The sequence below is a fragment of the Cervus canadensis genome, chromosome 22 (genome assembly GCF_019320065.1).
Source record: "Cervus canadensis isolate Bull #8, Minnesota chromosome 22, ASM1932006v1, whole genome shotgun sequence".
Lineage (NCBI taxonomy): Eukaryota > Metazoa > Chordata > Mammalia > Artiodactyla > Cervidae > Cervus > Cervus canadensis.
The window spans coordinates 34,588,512-34,615,919 of record NC_057407.1 but is presented as its reverse complement, the minus strand read 5'-3'; the positions used below and the strand labels follow the sequence as shown (position 1 = coordinate 34,615,919).

Genomic DNA, 27,408 nt, shown 5'->3' with positions numbered 1-27,408 from the left:
AATGGGAAATTTTTAAAATGTCTCTCTGAATTTTTTTAAAGCAAGTGTTAAAATCCTGAAAACCCTGAATGCACCTAGTTTAATATTAACATATTATTGGCCAGAGATGTACTAGTACCACAGGCATTAGTTTCTGCAAAAAACTAACAATGTGTTAAAATGCTACTGTCGTTCTGAACTTCCTGAGTAATCTTTCTGTGGTATGCTCTTCAATGATGTCCATATGTGTAAAAGAAAGCCAAGTCAAATAGCTGCTCTTTCATCTGAAAGTTCTGGAATAGATAACAACATCTTGGTGAGACTTCATATTTACTGCTTAGCATTAATAGCTAAGCTGGGGTATCTTTTCCTTCATAAATTAGAAAAAAAATGAATAAGATATACCTGTATACATAAATATCATTGTCTATACATAAATATAGTCCTCTGTGTGAAGGCTTCATGACACATAGGAATGTTGAGTAAAGCGACTAATTTTATTTGCATTCCAGAGCACTGACAGCAAAGTTATTAAGTTAAGAAAAAAAAAGAAAAGTAAATATGTTTGGTTGTTTATGAGAGTGGTAGAAGAGTTATGATTATATCAGTTTAACTTCTTTATTAAGAATAAAGGCATATATTTTCTTGAAAGGAGACACACAGATCTATCAGTCAATCACAGTATATTTGAATAGCACCTATTCAAGGAGTTTCTCAGGGTATTTCACAATACAATTAATTTGCAGCTTGGATAATTAAGAGTCTGCCATGTTAAACAAATGAGACAAAGCTGAGAATTGAAAGCTGTGATCATGTCAGCTCTGAAACTCCAACATAGAAAGTGAGATACATGTCCCCAAAGTCATAGTAATTAAAGTTCAAGCAGGTATCTGAAGTTTTGTCTTAATTATTCTATATTCACATTAGCCCATGGTGGTTTAAGACGGTTAGGGTCTTTGAGTAGACACTCTAGCCAGCCTTCCATAGATCTCATTCTCCACACTCTCTGCGTGCGTGACTACAGCAGCCCCCTAGGTTGGTTGGTATATTTTCTATACTTTTCCTAATCATCTATCCTAGATTTTTATAAATAGTAGCTATTACCATTGCCATATATAAACCAGTGGGGTGTATCCTCTGCAATGGCCCTGATTGATTTTTAGAGAGTTTTTTCTTCTCATTCAAAAATAATGAATTTTGAAAAGGTTATCTTTTGAATTATCAAAAACTTTAATATATAAAATTAAACTTGCTATTTGCTGGAATACTATAATTGCAGATTACTATCCATAATTTTACCATCCATAATTACTATCCATAATGAAATACCCATAATTTCATTCTCAGATAACATCTTTTTTACCATTTTGCTGAAAATTTTCAGGCCTTTTAAAGGAAAACATTTACAGAGTTGAGGGCTAGCTGCATCTGCACATGGGGAGTTAATTTGTATATTAAAAGATAATTTGATGTAAATATCAAATGGCTATAAGCATGAGTTTTGGAGTCAGAATCGATTTTTAATTTGAATTGCAAATTTACAACTTATGTATATCAATTATTTCATTTCTCTAAACTTCACCTTTTTACCTTCAAAATTAGCCTTAAAAAAAAAAAAATCTGGAATTTAGCACTGTTGGATTAACTGGACCTGCATTTACTCTCCTGCCAGAAACAATTAGAAAACTGTACAAATATAATGGGAAACAAACCTGATTTCAGGGAAGTAACAATGGGCAGCATAAAACTGTGATCCCTAAAGGATGGGAAATGTACGAAGTAAGCCATTGATATCCCAGATATTTTACCTCCAGGCACTTTCCAGAACACTGAATGAAGAAGCAAACATAAATAGGACAAGACTGCATCACTGAGTTAGGAGACGCAAGGTGGCTGAAGTGGCTGGGATTGCACAGCAGAGTATCAGAGACAATGGGCCTAGAGAAAGAAAGTGCTCCAGAAATCTACATAAGAATCATAAATGAGGCTGAGCAAAGAACAATTTTCAGAGCACAAACAGGGCTGAAAGATGTTAGAATTCCAACATGCTAAAGAAGAGAGATAGTAAACATTTAGAGCATTTGATAGGAAGAAACATCTTAGAAATAAACTAGCCTTAGACTAACATCTACTCCATACCCAAGGAAGTTGAAAAATAAGCTACAGAATGGTCAAGCTGATTCACTGCAACTTAATTCCTATCAATAAAATCCAATACTTGAAAGAAATACACAACAATCCAGCTTTTAACAACAGAATATTTATTATATCTCTAATTAAATTAAATTATTAGATAATCTGAAAAGCATAAAAAATAGGAATCATGATTAGAAGCAAAAACAGTCAACAGAAACAGATCCATAAATTATTGAGATGCTAAACTTAGCTAACAAGGACATTCGTATCATCAATAGGTCTTCTGAATAAATAGCTAGGGGTTATATGTAAAGAAACTGCAGACCTCAGTCTCTAAGAGAGTCTGTAGGGAAACCTGAAGATAACAGGGAAAACAGAAAGAAAAACAATAGAGGGAGTTTTAGCCTCTGAAACCACAGCTATGGCAAACAGTAAACACAGCCTAACTCCTTGCCAGATAAACATAAAAGTTTACACTAAAATCTAGTGTAAAATCACTTACTTTTACCTGTTACATCGTACTAGGTTTTAACAACAAAAATATATAAAAGGACAATTAAAATGTACATTCTACAGAGAAAAGCAAACAGTGGGACCAAACTCAAATACGGCAAATATTTTTAAACTATCACATTGGGAATTTTAAACTACTAAAATTAATATGGTAAGGGCTCTAATGGAAAAAGCAGACAGCATGAAAGAACAGAGGATTAATGTAGCGGAAAAAAAAGAGTAATTCTAAGAAAGGATCAAAAGGAAGTGATAGATATAAAAACACTGTAATGTAAATGAGAATGTCTTTGATAGGTTTGCCAGTGGACTGAGCATGACGAAGGAAAGAGTAAGTGAATGAGAAGAAATGTCAATGGAAACATCCCAAATTAATGTGAAGAGAAAGAAAGAAAAAGGAAAGAAAGAAGGGAATATCCGGCAACTGGGGGCAACTACAAATGGTGAAACAGATGTCTAATGGGAACACCAGAAGGAAAGGAAAGAGAGAAATGAACAGAGTAAATATTTGAAGTAAGAACGACTGGAAATTTTCCAAAATTAGTGACAGTTACCAAACCACAGGCCCAGGAAGCTCAGAGGCCAATAAGCAAGATAAATTCCAAAATAATCTACCCATTCAAGAGAAGGAATATTCCCAGGATAAAGGGAATTATTTCCTAGCACTTAGGAAATATTTCCACAAATATTTCATGAAAACCAGCCTGTATTTCAGAAACTGTCTAAAGTCCTTTAAAAAAAATGGTGAATATGATGTGGCAATGACTTGTATTATTTTGTGTGTGTGTGTTCCTCTTTCCTATTCACCTACTAATTTCCTTACTCCCCCCTCTACTTCCCCTCCTTTCTCATTAACTAAAATACATAAACCTTAGTTTAATGAATGTATAATTTATAGCATAAATAGTGGTCCGTAATTAGTTAGCAAAAGTGTTTAGAAACATTGTTGATAAGAGAAAGAACTCTTGATTTTATTCCTCACTGAACCAATTAGCTTTTTCAGTTTGGGGTGTATCCAACTTACTACAGAGAAGTGTAGTACCTCAGAAAGTGAATGAGGAGATTTACAAGGATTTGTACAAAGCAGTCCCAACATTGTCTGGAACATATTTGTTTGAAACAAAAAATATAACAAAATCAAGTATTGCACGCAATATTTTTATAAAGAGTTGTCAGAGAACATGATTTATAATTATCATTCAGTAGTTTGTAAAACACTTGGCAATAGACCTGCAAATAGATATTTATCATTTAAAAAGGGGGTTGATTTTGTTCTTTTCAGATTGTTAATTATGTTTACCAATTAATTAACTTTCCAGGGGGTGCATTGTTTGTGTGTATGTTAATGTTGCAAATTCAGAAAAGTCAGTAGAGTATTTGGCAAATGTCCACTGCAGAGGGCACAGGCAGTAAAAAATCCTTTTTGTTAGTAGCTAACATTTGCATAATATTTTCCAAATATATAAAGAATTTTCATCTACATTTTGTTCATCTGAAGAAATGAGAACTATATCTGCACTTCAGTTACACAGAATATATGTTTCTTATGTAGAACATTTTAACAGTATCATTATGTCCTTGTGGATGCTTCAGACTTTCCATTTTAACAATGAAGCATTTCAGTTCCATATTAATAATAGCTTTAATAAATATAATCTCAACAATGATTAACTTTGTCAGATAAAATGTTACGGGACATACTCCACTAAATCAATTATTTCCTTGACAATTTTCTAAGAGGTACAGTGAAGCAATTCATATCATTTTCCCATTCTTCCTTAATTTTATTTCACGTGCATCAACTCTTTTATATATAAACTTAACAATGAACATACACTTTATCATTGAGGAATTTTTATTTTGTACATACACATCATATTTCCCATATTTTTACTTGTATTATACACTGTAATCTTCAAAACAATACAGGAGATAGATATTATTTTAATCTTTTTTGATGAGGATATGGAAATTCATAACAGTTAAGAAGGATGTTTGCTGATGGTCAGACAACTCTTGAGAAAATTGAGAATTCAATCTGCTTCCTCTAACTTGGAGAGTAGTTATCTTAACCATTTACTCAAAAGTTTCTAAGTTCAGAACTTAAAATCATGTGAGACTAAATTTAAAGTGCCCTTTCTTTCTTAACAGAAGCATGAAATTTAACCAGTTACTTATATACTTTGAGCCTCATCATCTTCCTCAAATATAATAAAAATATGAGGTACCCTGCACAACTAAGAGGATTAGGCATATCATATAAATTCTTAGCTATAAATGACTAGCACATGAAATTTATTTACATGAGATTCTTGAGAACTAGCATCAATCCTTTTCACTTATTTATTATGTGAATATTTTTTAAATTACAGGAATCTATATTTCCTGATGCCCAACATGATAAACTATTAATATTCTTTTCATTAGTTTTCTTTATAAATAAATCAATAAATTTTCAAAATACTTTGTTGATATTTTATGGTGTTTTATATACTTTAATTTCTGAGAAAGCTTGAAAATGGTGAAAGTTCATCATATCTTTCAAGACAAGTAAACAAAAACTGACAAAACTCCCATTTGTCAATCTCTTAAAATAATTTAAACAACCTATAATTATTTATTGAACAAATACTATGGGGCCAAATATGTAAAATTCAACAGCCCATGAGCTGAGAATTTCCAGGTATTCAAGCTAGATTTAGAAAAGGCAGAGGAACCAGAGATCAAATTGCCAACATCCGTTGGATCATCGAAAAAGCAAGAGAATTCCAGAAAAACATCTACTTCTGCTTTATTGACCAGACTAAGCTTTTGATTGTGTGGATCACAACAAACTGTGGATAATTCTTAAAGAGATGGGAATACCTTCCTTGCTCCTGAGAAATCTGTATGGAGGTCAAAAAGAAACAGAACTGGACATGGAACAATGGACTGGTTTCAAATTTGGAAAGGAGTACGTTAAGACTGTATATTGTCACCCTACTTATTTAATTTATATGCAGAGAACATGATGCAAAATACTGGGTTGAATGAAGCTCAAGCTAAAATCAAGATCGCCAGGAGAGATATCAATAACCTCAGATATGCAGATGACACCATCCTTATGGCAAAAAGTGAAGAACTAAAGAGCCTCTTGATGAAAGTGAAAGAGGAGAGTGAAAAATTTGGCTTAAAATTCAACACTCAAAAATGAAGATCATGGCAACTGGTCCCATCATTTCATGATTAGAGGAAATAATGGAAACAGAGGAAAACTTTATTTTTGGGGGCTCCAAAATCACTGCAGATGGTGACTGCAGCCTTGAAATTAAAAGATGCTTGCTCCTTGGAAGAAAAGCTATGACCAACCTAGACAGCACATTAAGAAGCAGAGACGTTACTTTGCCAACAAAGGTCCATCTAGCCAAAGCTATGGTTTTTCCAGTAGTCATGGATGTGAGTTCAACCATGAAGAAAGGTGAACACTGCAGAACTGATGATTTTGCACTCTGTGGTTTTGGAGAAGACTCTTGAGAATCTCTTGAACTGCAAGGAGCTCATACCAGTTATCCTAGAGGATATCCTGAATATTCATTGGAAGGACTGATGCTGAAGCTAAAGCTCCAATACTTTGGCCACCTGATGCAAAGAACTGACTCATTGGAAAAGACCCTGATGCTGGGAAAGATTGAAGGCAGGAGAAGGGGACAACAGAGGATGAGATGGTTGGATGGCATCACCAACTCAATGGACGTGAGTTTGAGCAAGCTCCCGAAGTTGGTGATGGGACAGGGAAACCTGGCATGCTTGTCAGTGGTTTCGCAAAGAGTCAGGCACAACTGAGCAACTGAACTGACAATCAATTCTGATGCTTTGCGACCCTGTGGACTGTAGCCTGCCAGGCTCCTCTCCCCACAGGATTCTCTAGGCAAAAATAGTGGAGTGGGTTGCAATTTCCTCTTCCAGTGGATCTTCCCAATCCAGGGATTGAACCCATATCTCCTGCTGCTCTTGCATTGCAGGCAGATTCTTTACCACTTAGCCACTAGGAAATAGAGCCAAATAATGCTGATTACAAAATATTTAGTACCAGCACTATTTGGATTGGGCTTCCCCTGTGGCTCAGTGGTAAAGAATCCCACCCGCAGTGCAGGAAATATAGAAGATATTGGTTCCATCCCTGTGTCTGGAAGATCCCCTGGAGGAGGAAATGGCAACTCATTACAGTATTCTTGCCTGGCAAATTCCATGGACAGAGAAGCCTGGCAGTCTACACTCCTTAGTGCTGGAAAGAGTCGAACACCACTGAGCATGCATACACAAACGAACAAACATTATTTGGATTGCTTGGCATATTTGCTTAATAATAGGATGAAGACTTTTAAGGATATTTCCGGTAGTTTTGAATGTGAATCATTATTTCTGAGTATGAGGTCCACATTAGGAATCGATTCTGGATTTATAGGTAAGTACTTAAAAGTGGTGCTGAGAGTGATGTCTCTTACCATTCAAAGTATGTTCTATAGGTAAGAAGAATCACTATTACTTAGGAGTTTGTTGGAAATGAAGAAATCAGATAATACACCAAATATATTGAATCTCAATTTAGCTATCTCCCAGATAATTCATATGTACATTAATATTTTAAAGTGGAATTTTATCACTTTGTTACTTGGTTACTGGTGTTTATGGGTGTCAAAATGAAATTTTAAAATTGCCAAAATGCAGTGTTCTGAAAATTCCATGAAAAAAAAAGCAGATAAGTGGCTGGATTCAAAGCTTTCCAAACTTATTGCTTATAAACACTTATCTGAGTAGTAAAACAAAATGCTTCCCCTACCAGGACATGTTTGGCTCAATTCAAATTATCCACTATGAACAATGGCCTTTAATTTGCCTTATTTTGGAAACTAGCTGTGCAGGTTTTTCATTTACAAGAGTTGTTGATTAATTAAGCAAGGAGACACTCCAGGTAATATATTTCTGGAAGTACAAGAAAATAGAGTGAAGGGTACATCAAAAATTTAGTGACCTGCTTGTCATCTTACGCAAGCTCACTTACCGCTTTGCAATGTGCTGCCTCAGTGACTGACACTGTGGTCAAGCTAGAGTAAATATTGGCCCAGTTGGCAGAATCATCTCTCCAGTCACTTTTAGAGTATTGATATTAGACATGTTTATTTAAAGTCCAATCAGAAAGTTCCACTTTTGCCCAGCTTTTAAAATGTTTGTTAATTTACCTACAGAGCAACATTTGAATACCAAAATATTTGTTTGTATTAATTAAAACAATTAGAAAAAACAAAACAACCTTACTTTCCAAGGGCAAAACATTCCAGTTTTACAGATGAATCCTTTGCAGCTTGCATAGTTTCAGGAAAACGCACTTCAATCTTTGGTTCATATTCCCCCATCACACCTGTTAAATACCAAAAGAGCTAGCAGCATTTCTAAAGAACAGAGATTTTCCATGAAGCAAATACTTTAGTTATCAAAATTTGATTATTCTGTCCTTTAGTTAACAGTCTTTTTCTATACTGATGGTGAATGATGGAGAGCATCACTTCATGATGCTGTTTAAAAAATTAGTTCATTCCTCTCTCCCCTAAAAAAGAAATACCTAAGATATACCAAAATATCAGAATAAATGCATGCCAAATTTCCCTGTATTCCACAAGAACATATTAAAAATAAAATAAATTATTTTACAAAATAAAAATACTTCCTTTTTTAGAACTTAATCATTCTAAACATTCGAAGAGGCTGTGGTTGAAAAGACAGATTTCTATTTCATTCAAATAAATTGTTAAATTTTATTTTTTCTATTTCTTTGATGTGATATTTCTTGAGTGACTACTTTTAGAAGAGATTTTTTTTTACTATTGTGTGTGATGCTTTTGTATATTTTTATCATAAATATATTGAAAAGAATAGAGGAGATGGAATAATGAAGGAATTAAGAAGAGAAGTTAAGAAAGTAAGTAGATGGGGAGAAAAAAGGCCAATATGATAGTTTCTATGCACATCACTGGCTTAGGAGCTCTTGTGATCATGAACAGAGCACTCACTGAAGGAGAGAAATTGGACTTACAGTGGTTGATGAATTCTAAATTAGGACCATGCGAATATATTTGAATAGTTAGTGATTATAAAAGCTCTGTCACAAGAACTCCCTGTATGGAGCTAATTCCATGATTCTGTTAGCCATCCTTAAATTATATTCCTGTTTTTCTTGAACGTAGGAGAAAAACTCTATGGACATATTACACTTTAAGTTCAGAATCTGATCATAAAATGCTTCAACAGATATTTCCATCTTTACATTTACCACTGTGAATATTTAATTAAAGAATCAACTAGAGGATTTTTCTACTTTGATGACTTTCTTAGGTTTTCTAGCTCTAAATCTTGTAGCAGCTATGGCTTGACTAAACTACAAAATCATCAGAGATCAATCTAAATTATGTTCCTTGGAGAAATATAATTAGTATGAATTTTGTGTTTCATTTTTCTTTGGAATGCTCATTATTAATGTTGACTTGATTTACTTTCCTTGGATGTGAATTGTTTTCCTGCTTTGCCAACTAGGAAAAAAAAAGGGTGAACAAAAGAGACAAATATGGAAAAGAAAGTGGCATTAAAGAAAAGCTGTATCATATATTCATTGAAAATATATTAGATTAATGAATAATTTGGTCAGCACTCACACATTCACACACACATGATTACTCTCCCAAACATTTTTTCTTTTTTAATAAAATATTTCTTAAGCAAACAAAGGATCTATTTCAGATTCAGAGAGGAAGTGGCATAGCATTCTCAGAATCATCTATACTATACCTTGTGGATTAATTATATAGTTTTCTATTATTTTTGACAATATGTAATTTTCATCATATTTGTGAATTAAACCTCAAATCCTAGATATTATGGCTCCGCTGAAACAGATGAAAGCAGAAAGCTCTACAGATATCTCCAAGTTTCAAAATTCACAGACAAAATTTATCCCTAAGAAAACTCATCATCTTACCATCAGTGCGCTGTACCAATGGAGTGGGTGGTCTTTGAACACTTTTCTGGGCTTCTTTGTTTGTTATGAAGCAGGTGTAGTTGCCAACATCTGATGGCTCCACTTTGGCAATGTACAAGTTCCCTGTCTCTTGTGATACAAACCGTCTGTTGTCCTCTTGAACATATAAGGGGTTATCATTGAAAGTCCATGCATAAGATAAATCTGGAAACAGAACAAAATAAGTATTATCCTTACTGTATTCATTTTTATCTGAAAGTTTTGCGCCCTACTTCTCCATAAATAGAATACAACTGTGCCCCTGTTTGTCCAGTTTGTGCCTGTCGTTCTGATGTAATTGTTTTATTTCTTCATAGTTAAGTATTTCCCAATTTGGATGATATGGTTTTCCTGTCCATCACTGGCTTTGTGTAATTAGAGATGTGATGGTGAGATGTCAAGGGAACAAGTGGATGAATTTATTAAGAAAAATTATGTGATATAAAATATTATGAGCTCAAAGTGTACACTGAATTTCTGCATCAATGCTCTTGTTAAAGCTGTGCTTCTCAATATGCAATCAGAAGGATGCCCATATTAATCATCTTTGGGGTGCTTGCTAAAAATTTTACTTCAAGATATAAGTTCAGGGACCCTACCACTTGGAGTCATTCATTCAATTATTACACAATTTCTGAACATCTCTTTTGTGACCATTTTTGGACTTAGAACACATTAAAGCAAAACCTGTGCCTTATAAAACTCAACCTAGTAAACTGATCACAACTAGTGAGGATAATCTCAATGTGGGCTGACATGTGCTTTGGCAGAAGCATCACTGGAACCCAGATGAGGAGCCTAGGATGATCTGTGGTCAGAAAAGTCTTCTGAGAAGAATTCTGTGCTCAAACTAGAAGGATGAATGGGAGCTATCCAGGCAACAGGTGAGCAAACATTGCTCAGAGAACAAAAGCTTGAAGATGAAAGAGAGCATATCATTTTTGCTGAACATCAATCAACCTCTGGAAATCTTATATATAAATATGAATATAAATATATAGAAGCATATATAACTGGTATAATTATCATGCTATAAAATGCACAAATCCTAAGTGTTCAGTTCAGTTAATTGTAACAGTCTAAGCACTAGAAATCACCAGCCTAAAATAAATTATGGAACATTCCCATCTTTAGAAACTTTATTATGTCCTTATCTGTCAACCTCTACTGTTGTAACAACTACCAGATTTCTATCATCATAGGTTATTGAATTTCATAAAAATAGAATCAAACAGAATGCACTTCTTTTTGAACTTTTATATTGGAATATAGTTGCTTAACAATGTTGTGTTAATTGCAAATGTACAGTAGAGTGATTCAGTTATCAATTTTTCCCCCATGTAGGTTATTTCAGAGTATTGAACAGAGTTACCTGTGCTATATAGTAGGTCTTTGTTGATTATTTTAAATATAGCAGTGTGTACATATCAGTCTCCAACTCCCAATGTACTATTTTGTGTCTGGTTTGTTTAATGTATCTTAGTGTTCCCTATGTCGTTGTGACTGTCAGTACTTTTTTTCTTTCTATTACTGAATGGAATTCCATTTTTGTGAATATACCACAATCTGTTTGGCTGCTTTCTTGTTGAAGATTGAATTGTTCCAATTAGAATTGTTTCCATTTGGAGACCATTATATTGGATTGGCCAAAAAGTTCATTTGGGTTTTTCTATACGATGTTATGGAAAGACCTCAATGACATTTTTGGCCAATCCAATGCATTAGGTTCAAATAAGCATTATTTTCTAAGACTGTCTGTGGACATTTTCACCTTTCTTTGTTAAGTCACTGGATGTGAACTACAGGGTAGATGCATGTTTTACTTAAAAAAAAACTACAAAAGAATTTTCCAGTTATACTAGTTGATATCTCTATCTGCAATATATAAGAGTTAGAATTGGTCTACATCTCTGCAAAAATTATGTGTTGTCATTTTTTAAATTCTATCTAGATATTGTTGAGCAAGGGGGTTGCAGGTGGCACTAGTGGTAAAGAATCTGCCTGCCAATGCAGGAGATGCCAGAGATGCGGGTTCGATCCCTGAATCAGGAAGATACCCTGGAGGAGGACATGGCAAGCCACTCCAGCATTCTTGCCTGGAGAATTCCATGGGCAGAGGAGCCTGGCAGGCCACAGCCCATGGGGTCACAAAGAATCAGAAATGACTGAAGTGACTTAGCCAGCATGCATCACTAAGCAAAGGAAAATAGTCTCATGTATTAAGGTTTCATAAGTGTGGTGCTAATAAAAAGGTTAAGAAATTGTATGTATTGTGAAAACTAGATACAAATGAACTTATATCAAGGAAAGTGGAAGAACATAACTGGTTCAAAAATGACCCCCTCCCCAAATATGTGGAAGATATAGGTGTTGGGGGGGAAAAGGGGAAATATACTAGTGATGGTTAAAACGGCTTCAACTGTAGATGAACTTGGACATCACACATTTGGAAATCACAGCTTGAAGGAGAACAGTTAAGGCAACTGGGAACCCCTTATCCAGACAGAGGTTACAGTTCATGTTTGTCATCTGTACTTATGTTAAAACTAGTGGAGAGGCAAGACATGGCAGAGACAAAAAAAAAAAAGAAAGCTAATTATTTCTATAATGTTCTATCAGTTCTCTCCAGATAGAAGCAGACTACCTGAAACATTCTTCACTAATTGAACTGATTCAAAATTCACTAGAGGCATGATGAAGCAATATGAATTGAAAGCTATTTTGACCTTAAATCTGATCCATATACAAAAACTCTTGAGAAAATGCGTGCGTACTCTGTTGTTTTAATCGTGTCTGGCTCTTTGTGACCCTATAGACTATAACCTGCCAGGCTCCTCTGTCCGTGGGATTCTCCAGGCAAGAATACTGGAGTGGGTCGCCATGACCTCCTCCCGGGGTTCTTCCTGACCCAGGGATTGAACCCATATCTCTTAAGCCTCCTGTATTTCCTGCACTGCAGGTGGATTCTTTATTCACTGAGCCACCTGGGAAGTCCCTTGAGAAAGTGGGAATGTGTGAATTTTGGCATCTTTATCATCTCTTTCAAACCAAGAAAAAAAAGATAAAGTATTAACAATATACTTAGGGAACCAGATTTGTTTTTAAAGAATGAAAGAAAAGAAGATAGAAAGGAGACAGAAGAAAATAATGAGTTTACAAAAAACAGACTAAATTAAATCACATATATTAAATTATATATTATATGTGCAATGTATTAAATTCTGACAACAATTCATAAATGATTTCAGTAAGAATAAATTCATCTGAATAGCCAGAACTCTGGTATCATTCTCAGGAATGAAGAAGATACGAGAGAAATATACAACAAAGAGGATGAACAGCAACAAAAATGCCACTTAAGCATGAAACATAAAAATTCACAAAGTGTCATTAAGCCTGTAAAATTACTGCTCAGGAAGAAAAGCAATCTAAGACATGTCATTACATGAAAAGTACATTGTAAATAAAAATGTTTGGTGTGATCTCATAAAAAATTATGCATTTATATGCATGAGAACTTAGGTGTGTGTGTATTTCTGCAAATTTTTAAATTTAAAAATCTAGGAATGTATACAGTGGCTTTCTCAAGGGAAGGGAAAGGAACATAGAAGACTTTCACTCTCTATATAATTTGTGCCTCCCATATTTGAATATTTAATTATTATGTGATATTTGTGTAAATGGGAAAAATAAACAACGGGATTCATAATGTACCAGGAAAGCTAAACACAAGAATGGGTTATCATTTACAAAAAAAAAAAGATGGATAGTATTATTCTTTTAATGTCCTTTATTCTTACTCTGGACTATTTAGACTGGAGTATTATGTTTTATTCAGAGCACATTAGGAAACATGTTAAGGTGCAAATAGCTAATCTTACCCTAGCAATTTGGTTTATTAACATCTGAGTGAAGTACCATGGAATCTGTATTTTCAACAGCCTATAAATGACTTGAGGTTGAATTGTAATGTTATGTTCAGAGTACCCATTATTGAGAGGGACCTAAAAAATCTCAAGTATATTGAGATAGGTAGCCAAAATGTAGCCAAGCCCAGAAGTTAATACACCAAAGAAAGTGGTAAGAACTTAGATTTTGACCCTGGAGGGCAGAAGTGGAGAAAAATAACTGAGTTGTTTTCATAGGTCAAATGGCTATGACATTCACAAAGCGTTAAAAAAAAAAAAAAAAAGCTCTCTCCACTGATGTCCAGAAGGCCAAAGTAGGACTTGTGGCTGCTGGACCTTATAGTATGCTGTTTGACTACATTAAGATACAGTGAAGATCAGTCCAAACTTTAGAGCTATTCCAGCAGAAGACCTCAGAGATAGTAAGTTTTCTATTATTAAAGATGACCAAACAGAGAATGGATGAGAATTGCTTGAGGTGTTGCAAAAGAAGTTTATTTTTGCAGTGAATGGGAAGCTAAACCCATGTCTCTCTGAATGGTCTACTCCACTCTCAACATTCCTTTGAGTTTTCTGAGTCTATGCTTTTAGGTCAACTGTGCATAAATAAGTCACTTAAAAAAAAATATGTTTTGACATTCTTGTCCTGTTCCCAGGTATTGAATCTTTGTGGTTTTTTTTTTTCCCCCCCTTGGCAAGTCCCTACCAGGGTCTTTTATCACTTCATATGGGCTCTTGTGTCTGAGTTTCTTTACTGATGTCCTTTGCTACTTCACTTCTAAGCCTGTTGCTCTGTCTTCACCAGAGAGATGCTCAAAGGGTTTTGTTTGAAACTGGAGAGCCACCTAGATAGTAAATTTTTTTCAGTATAAAGAGGAGGAGAAAATGTAGTTCAGGTTTCCCTGTTGTCAGTGACTCTTCATCTTTCGAACCTTCTGTGAAATAAAGACAAATCTTGAGCAAATTCCCAGGGCTGTGTTCAGCTTAGGTATCTTTAATCGATGCCTCTGTGGGAAGAGGAATAAGTTCTAGCCCTCTGAAATCCAAAGCAACTCCTTTCGCTTAACAGAAATTACACATTGCCACTGGTGCTCAGGAAATCTTTGTATACTTTTACCCTATAATCTTGGGGCCAGAGACTATAATTTTCATCTCTCCCTAGGTGAATTCATTTTTACCTTACTACTAAAGCTTTCTGATCTGTTCCTACATGTAGTGTATCCTTCTTCAATAGTGGGATATTTAGAAGCTACTTGAAGAATGTGCTCAGAAATAAGGAAGATGACATAAGGAATAATTTTGAAAAAATAGAAGCACTTTTGTTTCATACTTGTTTCATCATTCCTACAATTTGTTTTGTGAGGTTAATTGGCTATTGCAAATATGCCTGCTATATAGGGAAGGATACTGGAGCTAGGGGTTTAAATGTAATCTTCCAAAATTATGCTGTTAACATGTAAAAAGAGGCAGAACTTGAATCTTGGTCCTTCTAATGTCTAATTCTTCTTTCTTGCCATCAGACTTCCAAAAACCTCAGCATATCTGAGCCTACTCACATCTAGGCCAGTTATTCCTCACATTCCCTCCCCTATCATACTGCCTATCCTGGGTTCAATTTCCTCAGAATCTTACAGAATAAATGATTAACCTGCTATTCTAAATTACTCCAACAAGCTTATAGCTACTATTAGCAGGGAAGAGAACACATTTGCAAAACCTGTAGTAAGTAATTCTCCTCTCTATGAAGGTCTCTCTGGAGCAGAGATTTTAAAACTTCAATGTGCATCACAATCACCTGGAGGACTTGGTAAACCATGAACTAATGAGTTTCTCATTCATTAGGTCTGAGGAGGGGCCAGAAAATTGCCGTTGTTAACAGATTCCCAGGGGGTGTTGATAGTGAGGGAGTTTTCTTTGAAAATCATTGCTGTTAATGGTAAAACTCAGTCTTCTCTGGGAGATCTCACTAGGGAAGGTTTGATAGAATGGTGGTCACGTTGTATATTTGCCTTCAGGTGGTGTGTAGGAATTTGGAGAAGAGTGTGTTCCGCAACTCACAGATTCATGGCATGTCTGGAATGGTAGGGACCTGAAATTTCTTCCAGCCCAACCCCCTCATTTTACAGGCAAATAAGCAGAAAGGAAGATGACAGTAGCTCTGAGACTAGAATCCAGGTGTCCTTTGTACCCTTCTGTGAACTGGTGAAGACGCAAAGTTGCAAGCTCTTCCTGTCACTATTATTTTTCATCCTGCCCTGCTCCTTTCTCCCCACTGGCTGCCTTTTCCCATTCATCCAAACAGCCAGCCTGCAATGGGGGCTTTTATCTTTTTTTTTTTTTTTCCTTCATCAGCCACTGCTGTGCTTAATTTGTATATTTTTTAATGGGAAAAGAAGAAAAATACCTTGCAAATTGGAAGTTTAAAATCCTTCCCATTTGGCTTTTCTTAATTAAATGTATAATTCATGAGCCACTTAAGTTGAAATCGCTGAATTTTTAAATATTTTCTCCACCATCTATGACATGTATCTGTTATTAATGATTGTGATGTATTTTCCCTGTGATGATTCAGCAGGAACATCAGAACTGAATGATAACTGGTCTTCCCTGAGCCATTGTTTGTAGTTTCACACTGACACCATCCTCTATAATTTTATTATTATTAGAAATGGAAGATCTGCAGTAAGCAATTGAAGACTATCTGCTGCTCTGCCAAGCATACAAAAAATCCTATTTTCCCCAGAGCCTGATTATGTTTTGACATCTTTTATAGCCTTATATCTTGTACTCTGATATTGAAAATACAAACACAAAGATATATGCAAGCATACCCATTATATGGGATGTAATTTTTATTAGAGGAGAAGCATCTCATGGGAAAGAAACTTGCAAAAATAAACACTGACACTGAGAACTTCTACTGGCACTGTAAAAGGGCCTCAAAATTGGTAGCATGTTTCTTGAGGTAGAAAATAAATGAGCAGAATAAAGAATCTGAAGCACAGTGCTCAGATTTAGTGGATAAATCCACCCTTTGGAATATTCCAGTATGAGTGTACTTTACTGCAAACGTTGTGTACTGCTCCAGGGTTAAATGTGACTGGCTCTTAGGTGGTAAATCATGGTTATGCTAGCTCAGTGGTAAAGACCTAATCCAAGAAGAATAATTTCTTTTCTGGGTTGAAGTCATTGATATTGGTGCTGAGCAAGTTTATGATGCAAGCCAGAAAACTGCCCTGACACCCTCATAATCACTCCTATTTGAGTTCCCATTTGTTCCACAATTACTGCTTGACCACCTAGACTTTATTAGATGCCTTTAGATTTACAACACCTCCTGTTTGGAATCATGGAGATGATTACCTTTGTGCCCTACAAACAACCACTAAGTAAAGGCCCTCTGAGTTTCTATGATTTGTTGTTGTTGTTTAGTTGCTCAGTCATGTCCAACTCTTTCTTTTTCAACTCTTTATTTTTTACAGTGATTCCATGGACTGTAGCCTGCCAGGCTCCTCTGTCCATGAGATTTTCCAGGCAAGAATATTGGAGTGGGTTGCCATTTTCTTCTCCAGGACAGACAGCCACTAAGTAAAGGCCCTCTGAGTTCCTATGGTTACTAGCTCCCAACGAATTCTAGGACAGCTTCAGTACTGGTAAATCCTTCCCGAAGAAGGAATAAAAACCCATGCAACTCTGAGTAAACTTCAAGGTGTGATCCAATTCTAAGGAAGCCAGGGTCAGTCATAGGGCAAAATACAGAAGGACTAGACTTCTTTCCCCCTCAGTTTCCATCCTCCATGGGTGAGCTTAAAATAGTGAACATAAGACATGGGCAACACCAGTGGATCTCCACCAGAGGTGAGCTTGATCACTAGGGATATTTGTCAATGTCTAGAGCCATTTTCTCATTCTCACAAGTGGAGAGGGAGTGTTACTGGCACCAAGTGTGTACAGGCCAAGGGTGCCATTAATATCTTAACGACGCACAGGACAAGCCTTGTGAAAAGAAATATCTTGTCCTAAGCTGCCAATAGTGCTGATATTGAGAAACTCTGGGTTAAACAAGTGGCAATAGATTGTATTTGGCCACCTGATGTGAAGAGCTGACTCATTTGAAAAGACCCTGATGCTGGGAAAGATTGAAGGCAGGAAGAGAAGGGAACAACAGAGGATGAGATGGTTGGATGGCATCACCGACTCAGTGGAGATGCGTTTGAGTAAACTCTGGGAGTTGGTGATGGACAGGGAGGCCTGGCGTGCTGTGGTCCATGGATGGGGTCACGAAGAGTCAGACACAACTGAGCAACTGAACTGAACTGAACTAAATAGGCTGTAACATCGGAGTTCTGTTCAGTGTGCTGAAAAGTAAGGAAAATGTTTTTCCTGGGAGTGAATGAGATTCTGAATATGGATATGGAGCATGAAATCTAGAGAAATATACTCTAAGATGTTGGTCCTACATGGAGTGGAAGGGCCAGAGTCTTGCCAGTTCTGATACTGTATACCTCTGTGGATGATATTCACATATTCTCTAGTAGAGATTAGAATACTTCCTATATCCTTATGTACTTTATTTAGCAATTATTAAGTGTCTGTTGTGGTCAGTTATGCCAGATAAAATTAGGCAGGAGAAAAACTGCAGTAGTATTTAGATACAATCCTTTGAATTCCAGACACATGATCTTGGACAAGTTAGCACTAACCTGTTTAACACAGTTACTCTATTTTAAATTGGAGAAATTTTTCTTGAAAGTATTACATGAGTTGGGGTATACCAAAGGCTGAGCTGAGCTCTCAGTGTATGAAAGTGAAATTATTAGTCACTCAGTCTTGTCCAACTTTATGTGACCTCAGGGACTGTAAGCCTGGCAGGCTTCTCTCTCCATGTAATTCTCAAGGCAAGAATACTGGAGGGGGTAGCTATTCCTTCTCCAGGGAATCTTCATGACCCTGGGATCAAACCTGGGTCACTTGCATTGCAGGCAAATTCTTTACTGTCTGAACCACCAGGGAAACCCGAACTCCCAGTGTATAGTAGGCACTCATACATTTCCAACTATGTGGTGTTAAATACTATTTACATAAGATAGCTTCTAAATGTAGTTCTTCGGACCAGACCTTTCTCCCTACACGTATCAGTTCAGCTGCCTACTGGAAGTTTTTGGTCTGAAGTTAGACATTTGAAAGTTAACATGTCTTAAAACAAATCCCTGATTTCCCTCACCCCAAAACCTGCTCCCCCTTTATTGACCTTATCCCTTATATGGAACTTCATTCTTCCAACTGCTCAGTTTGGAGTTATCTTTTACACATCTCTTTATCTTAAAATCTACATTTAATCTTTCAGGAAGTTATTGCAGCTGTACCCTCTAAATTTATCCTGAATATGGCTACTTATCCACCTGTCCACTGCTCTCATCCTGCCTTGAGTCACTGTTAACTCTAAACTGAATCATTGTGATCACTTTTTAAGTGGTTATATGCTTACTATCATGTGGTGCATTTTAATCTCACTCAAAGGAAAATCCAAAGGCTGCAAAACATCTTGGAAGTAGTGCTTACATCTTCATCTACTCTCCGTTTGCTCACCTTTCTTCATCCACACAAGCCTCATTGCTGTTCTTCCATCATGTCAGACGCAGTCCTGCCCCAGGACCTTTGTGCGTGATGTTCCTACTTCCCAAACTCTTTTCTCCGTGTCTCACTCATTTCTCTAGTTCTTCTCTCAAATGTCAATGGAGGCTTCTTTGACCTCTTAGTTGACATCAGCAACACCCATTCACTCGCTATGCTCTTTATTTTTCTCCCAAGCTTTTATCATCATTGGCCATACTTATATTTTTATTATAATTTGTACTGTAAGATTCATGGAGTGAAGGACTTTGTTGCTTTGTTCTCCACCATATCCCTAAAGCTCAGTAAAATGAGTGGCCCTTAGTAAGTACATAATAAATATTCGTTGAGTGAATATATGATAGAAGTTCAATAATAATGGTTATTATCACTATTATTATTATGCCAATAGAAAACTGTTGGGCCTATTTACCTAAAAATTTTATCTATTCGAGCAACATTCACAAAGAATATTGCCACTGCCAATTTGATCTACCTATATACCATTGTGATATATTCAGAAATAGCAAAAACAAAAACAAACAAAAAAAAAACCTAATTGGTAGGAAGAGGATATGAAAATTTAGCATGTTTTCTCAATATGATTGTCCTTTTTATTCTCTAACACAATTTTGAGACTTTGCTGAGAATGATTTTCAATTTAGTTTGAATCATCAATATTTTTGTTGACACAAATACAAATGCTGGGCTCAAACAATAGTGTTATCTTTCTACTACAGACATAGATGCTCCTAACTACTGGCATAAATCCAATTGTTCAACAAACCTAAAAGTTGTATCTGAGGAGAGAATGGAACATTTCCTCTAAAACAAATTTTAAACCTACGATTTTTATGAGCCCATGATTGAGAGTTTTATATCCAGAAAATAAAGAGAAAGAATGTTGCTTTACTTTCAATATGATAAAACTGTTATTTCACAGTGAAGGTGATTTTAATTATTTTAGACAACATGCATCATTTCTATACCCTGTCATTTTTAAACAAAATTTCATGTGAGGCCAGGCTCATTCACTGCACTCATGAAGATCTATTGACTGCTTATTTTCAGATTCATCCAATAGCTTTTACTTCAAGAGTTTTATGTTCCTTTTAAAAATTCAGAGGAAACTCCATTTTCAGTCCTGTTGCAAATTGACTTGTGCAGAATCTTTGTTATAGGTGATGAAGGATGTTAACACAAGCTCACCCTTGAGCTGAGTGAGATCTCAAGGTGCAAAGACCTTTCTGCATAGCAGTTCAAAGGCCATTCCAAAGCTGTGACCCCTTCCCCATATGAATAAGTAAAATAAACATTATATTGCCATTTTTTGTCACATGAACCTGTGTTTCTGGGAATGACCTTAGAATTCTCTAAAGACATCGTGGAGGAAAGGGTTTTATTTAGTTGACTATCCAAATTTTAGTTCTGCCAAGAACCAAGAAGCTAAGTAGGAGAACTGTGTTTTTCTGAGGTGTATATCCAAATCAAGGATAAAACATATAACAAATAATGGAAGGGATTGTTAAATATTGTATGAAGATAAATGAAGTCATAGACTACCAGCGAGAGAGTTTAGGAGAAAGGAAAATGAGGTCTAATGGGGAAAGAAATGTTTCAATTCAGTGTGTTCTTTCCACCACATCTTCATTATAGCTTACATTTCTCTGAAGTATTTTGAAGTCATATTTTAGGAGGGTGGAAAGGAGGAATGAGTCCGTCTCTACTGGCATATATTCAGTCACATTCAAGGAGCTTATCTCTGCTAAGGAAGTAGAATTATGGAAGAAAATACACTTCTTTTCACAGAACAGAGCAAATGGTTCCTGTTGTGTTTCCAAAAATCACATTTCTAAGAAATACAGCAGTCGTGCCAATTTTGTGTTCTGGTATTATTGCCTAGGTTTCTCCTCTTTTCCACTGTGGGTACCTTTCTCCTAAAATAAACTTTGTCTGTAAATCCTCCCTTCCTAGATCTGCATTTGTTGTTGCCTTAAAAATTGTGTAGGAAACATCCATAAGAATGTCTACTCAGATCTCCTGTGGTTTATTTGAAAGAAAGGACATCCATATAACAGGACTGCTTCAGTTTGGTTTATGCTGATTATTCTACTATTTCATTGAGTCGTGACCAACTATTTTCATGGGAAATCCATTTACACACTTTTTTTTGTTTGTTTGTTTGGGTCCTGGAGCTATTCTTTGTTGGGTAAATTTCTAGTGTTCAGCCTAGTTGATACTTCTCTTACTCTCCCAAAGTTATTTTTTTTTTAAGAAACAATATGTAAAACAGACTGTAATATATTTGACAGGCCTTATTAAGAAAAAAAATTGCAAGTTTTTTGTGAACACATTAGAGAGAAAGCATGAAGAATTCAGGATGTTCTGATATCACATTTAATATGATTTTTCACTTGTTACTGAACACCTTGAGGGATTCACTGCTGTGGACTAGGTACATAGACCATACATACCAGATACACACACAAAAGCAACAGAACCAAATTTTTCAAAAAATGATATGAGAATTTCAGCTCCTATGGCCTTCTATAACTATGGAGTTTTAGCACCTTTCTTTATGAGAAGCTTTATTAATATTTACAGCAAGTCTTTGCTATTCACATACTGGATATAAAAATAAATTTGGCCTTGCCAACATTTGCCCCATCTGGCCCTGCTGACTCTGTCTGTCCCAGTTGGGATACTTCTAGGGTGTCTCTTTATGACCGCCAGGTGTGCAGGCAAATATGGAGCCTTTAGAGAGACGGAAATAAAGGAAGGAAAGTGAATTATGGCTGACAGAATTCTAAAATAACCCCCATTGACCCTTGCCCACCATCTGAGTATGATGGGATTTTTGAATATGGTGAGAACTCACTTTCATGTTTATACTAGAATAGATGGCACAGTTGACTTGGAAAAGTGGCTTTATCTTTGATGGTGCTGACCTATTCAGATGAGCCCTTCCTGGGACTATATAGGGCTAGAGAGATTTGAAGTATTACAGGGAACTGATGCAAAGGAGATTCTCTGTTGCTGGTTTTGAAAATGTAGAGACATGTGGCAAGAAGCGTGGGCAGCTTCTATAAGATGAGAGTGGCCCTTGACAGCTGGCCAGAAAAGACATGGGGACCTTAGGCCTACGACAAGGAAATGAACTCACCCAACCACCGGAATGAGCTTAGAATTACATATAAATATAATCCAAGGAAAATTACAGACAAAGTTAGACAATGTCTGTCTGTAGAGTTGGCCCACTTTCAACTAGCTGTCCACTGATGCAATTTAAAGCTTATCTGACAAATACATTTCTTTTCTTTATTGAGGTTTTTCTTTGCACAATTCACCCTCACCAAAAGGTGAGGAATAAAGAAAAAGAAGAATGAATTGTTTTAATGACGTAGTTAAAGACACTCTCAGGGCTTTGAGCAAACTTAGAGGTATAAGATTCTTGAAACTAATAAATAACTTGAGGTTGAAGAATTAACCACAGAGTCTATCCACTGGCAATTCTTGAAGTCAGAAAGTTCTGGGTTGGAATCTTGTCTTTATTTACTAACTGAAAACTGATTTACTTAGTCTGAGTCTCAACTTTCTTATTTTAAAGTTATTATTCTTAATTATTGAAATAGTGGGAATGAGAAAATAAATGGAAAATCTTATAGTGCTTGCTGAGGGTAACAATTCAACAACTGGTAGTTATTATTGCCATTATTAATATTTAATGAATCAATTACTCTATTAATACTTTAATGAATTAATAATTCTTTGTATGATTTGAGCAAATGGTGTCAATATTCCCCTCAGTTTTGGTCTGAGAGAGATATGAAGGAAAAAAGAATAGTGTTCCAACATTCCTGTCACTGTAGATATGAGAAAGCCATGGCTCTTAGAAGAAAATCCTTATAATACCTGGATGAAGTCAATATTGATAAATGCCTTTGGAATCCTGCTAGAGCATTATATATTGCATAACAGAATTTGGTATCAGTCAAATTTGTCATAATTTGGATGCAACAGGTACTCATTATTCAGTTAGACTTAATTTCAGGTAGGTTTTGTGTATCTGTGAGTTAATTTCATGACATTAAACAGGTACTGTTATAATGAAAGCTTTACATGCTTTAAAAGTTTGATGCATGAGGCAGGGCACTCAGGGCTGGTGCACTGGGATGACCCTCAGGGGTGGGATGGGGAGGGAGGTGGGAGGGAGGGTCAGGATGGGGAACACATGTACATCCATTGCTGATTCATGTGAATGTATGACAAAAACCACCACAATATTGTAAAGTAATTAGCCTCCAATTAAAATTTTTAAAAAAGAAAAAAATATCAACATATACTTCTTCATTGGTAGGTGACAAGGTGACCAGGGAAAGCTTCTCCTACTTTACTGCCTTTTTAAAATATATGACATTCATTTAGAAATATTTTACATGTCTGCTGTTCCTATTTAGAGTAAACAAAGTTGAAACTAGTCTATGATTCTGTCAAGTCTCTTTGACCAATGTCGGAGTATAATATGGCATAGACTGACAGTACAAACAAACGCAATTTGCATGTTTTGTCTTAGATTATGGTACTGGAAAATAACCTTCCTATTGTTAAAAAATGGAGCCCCTGGTGGCTCAGATGGTAAAGAGTCTGCCTGCAGCACGGGAGACCCAGCTTCTATCTCTGTGTCGGGAAGATCCGCTGGAGAAGGAAATGGCAACCCACTCCAGTATTCTTGCCTGGAGAATCCAATGGATGGAGGAGCCTGGCAGGCTACAGTCCATTGGGTCGCAAAGAGTTGGACACAACCCAGCAACTTCACATCCACTTTTTTTTTTATTGTTAAAAAATAAGCATTATCAAATTTTTGCGTGCTCTGGAATAATATCATTTTATCAGGTAACAGTGAAAGTATTGTAACTCTTCCCTAATGTTAGTGAGCAAAGTGACATACCACTCTGTAATAATATTGAGTAAAAATATTGCTAACTTCCAATTAGGGTTTTTTTCTTTCTTTTTGTGTTAACATTTCACAAGATTGTATGAAACTGAAAGTAATGGCAAAAATAACTTCAAGTTTTTAAAGGATCATAAATAATATTTGTTTTAATATTAGAAGAAAAGTTCTTTTCACTTATTTCTTAAAATTTGTACATCTGTTTCCAAAAGTCCTCCTATTCTAAAGTGGTAATCAATTATAAGAGACATTGATGGTTAGGATCTGTCCAGGGTCTGGGACCCAGACTACATGGATTTGAGTATGGCTTCATGCTTACAAGATTCATGACATTGGACCATTTACTTACCCTCCCTGTATCTTACTGTTCTCATCCATAAAAAAAGAAACATCATAGTATCTCCCTCGACTAGTAGTTCTACAGATTTAAAAAGCTAATACATATAGAGTATTTATATCTGTACTGTGTAAGTACTTGCTATTATTATTAAACTAACTATAACATTACTTCAAAAAACTAAGATCATGTAATCTGGACCCATCACTTCATGGCAAATAGATAGGGAAACAATGGAAACAGTGACATACTTTATTTTCATATGGTAATTTTGGGCTCCAAAATCACTGCTGATTGTGACTGCAGCCATGAAATTAAAAGACGCTTGTTCCTTGGAAGAAAAGCTATGACCAACCTAGACAGCATATTAAAAAGCAGAGACATTACTTTTCCAACAAAGGTCTGTCTAGTCAAAGCGATGATTTTTCCAGTAGTCATGTATGGATGTGAGAGTTGGACTAGAAAGCTGAGCACTGAAGAATTGATGCTTTTGAACTATGGTGTTGGAGAAGACTCTTGAGAGTCCCTTGACTGCAAGGAAATCCAACCCGTCCATCCTAAAGGAAATCAGTCCTGAATATTCATTGGAAGGACTGATGGTAAAGCGAAACTCCAATATTTTGGCCACCTAATGCGAAGAACTGACTCCTTGGCAAAGCCCCTGATGCTGGGAAAAATTGAAGGCAGGAGGAGAAGGGGAGGACAGAGGATGAGATGGTTGGATGGCATCACTGACCTGATGGACATGAGTTTGAGCAGGCCTCGGGAGTTGGTGATGGACGGGGAAGCCTGGTGTGCTGCAGTCCATGGGGTCGCAAAGAGTCAGACACAACTGAGAGACTGAACTGAACTGAACTATAACATAGTGTGGCTTTCCTCTCATAGCTCAGTTGGTAAAGAATCCGCCTGCAATGCAGGAGATCCCAGTTCAACTCCTAGGTTGGGAAGATCGCCTGGAGATTAGATAGGCTACCCACTCCAGTATTCTTGGGTTTCCCTTGTGGCTCAGCTGGTAAAGAATCCGCCTGCAATGCGGGAGACCTGGGTTGGATGTCTGGGTTGGGAAGATCCCCTGGAGACAGGAAAGGCCTCCAGTATTCTGGCCTGGAGAATTCCAAGGGCTGTATTGTCCATGGGGTCGCAAAGAGTAGGAGATGACTAAGAAACTTTCACTTTCCCTTTCATAACATAGTGTGAAATCGGATTGTACTAACTGAAATGACTTTATGGATATTTTTACACTGACTTCCTCCAGGATCATAGTTGGCTGAGAATCTACCAAATTGTACCAAACCATCCAGATTTTAAGAAATTGCAGCCCCAGTGGGGTGAGAATCAGTGGGTGTTTTAGATCCCTGGCAACTGGGTAGTTCACCGGTTAATCCAGATTCTTCCAAAGCAGAGAATGGCATTTACTGCTTGCTTTTCACCATTGCCAGGAGATAATCTGATTTGGTATCCTGTAACATTCTCTTCCAATTAAAGGGGCAACTTTCCTCTTCCAATAGTTAACATGAGGTTTCCAGAACAACTGTTGGAATTTGCTTCTCCGTGGAACCCAATAATAAAAATAAAATAACAGTCCAAGATTTCTTTTTAAAATAAAATACTGGCCATTAAATTAATTGGTTTACATTCATTAGCTCAGGCTTCTCTGGTGGCTCAGACGGTAAAAGCGTCTGCCTGCAAAGCGGGAGACCCGGGTTTGATCCCTGGGTCAGGAAGAACCCCTGGAGAAGAAAATGGCAACCCACTCCAGTACTCTTGCCTGGAAAATTTCATGGATGGAGGAACCTGGTGGGCTATAGTCCATGGGGTCACAAAGAGTTGGACACGACTGAACAACTTCACTTTTCACACTTTCATTAGCTCATTTAACACTCATGACTGAACTATAATATAGGCATCAGTTAGTATCTCTACTTTACAGCTGAGGAAATTGAGCCTAAAAAGGTTAAACAAATCATTCTTTGTCAGGTAGGGTGAACAGATTACAGCTGTGATCATTTCACTGCAAAGCCCCAACGCTCACACATGTGCACAGGGTCATACTGCCTCTCTTTAAGGACGTATCTGTTGAGTGAGTGAGTGAATACATGTTTTTAAAAGAAAAGATTTGGATTAGGACTTGATGCAGCAGAATGAGCCAGAAGAACTTTCATAGTCCCTTAGATTTGATGGAGGGCTACCACTCGCACTAAGGACTGATAATGCCTACTTTATTCCCCGAGTGGCTGAATTAATGGTGTGACCCAAAGTAACCATACCTCCAAAGTGTGGGGGTGGACCGCAGAGAAGCACCACACCCTGACCTTCTCGGACGGACACTGTGCTTCTTGTTTTGGTTTCAAAGTCTTCGATATCTTGAAAAACAGAAAAGCAGGTTTAGAACTAATTGTTTTGCAGAACAAAATTTTAAGAAGAAAAGACTGGCAACAGCAATGAATACTCACACTTGTCTGACCAGAAGATTTAGTTGATAATCAATCGATGTACACTGGTTATACCATTCAAAATTTTGTCTTTGCTTTTTTTATTTTAATACAACTATGCAGAATATATGATAAAGACATTTATTAACATAACTCACTATTTGTTTTAATCTCCCAGGCAGCCTGAAGCTCAACAGGAAATCTTTTAAACACAGCACATATTTACTTTTCCTGCCCAAGGAAGGCATGATTTAAAAGAGGTATGTGGCAAGTTTGCTGCCGTCTTCTAGCATTTTAGATTAATGGTAACCATTTTGATATGGGGATGAATTGAAGCCTGTGAGAGCTTAGCTTGGAATGTTGTGAGGGAAAGAATTATATGTGACTGAACCAACAAGAAAAAAAGGTAAATCTTCTTATTTCTCTTGATCTACTCCTTCACAAAGCAGCTTCATGGTCCTATTTGGAGTGTTGTAATTTCCTACAACACTGAA

General features: G+C 36.4%; 1 protein-coding gene across 1 annotated transcript in view; it reads right to left on the bottom strand.

Annotated features, from left to right (window-relative positions):
* The window catches only part of LOC122424623 (contactin-6-like), a 314,935-nt gene that overhangs the window by 98,129 nt on the left and 189,398 nt on the right, over positions 1 to 27,408 (bottom strand). Inside the window, 3 exon segments of the mRNA XM_043442644.1 lie at positions 7,921 to 8,023; positions 9,635 to 9,838; positions 26,750 to 26,845. Coding sequence (XP_043298579.1) covers positions 7,921 to 8,023; positions 9,635 to 9,838; positions 26,750 to 26,845 — 403 coding nt within the window.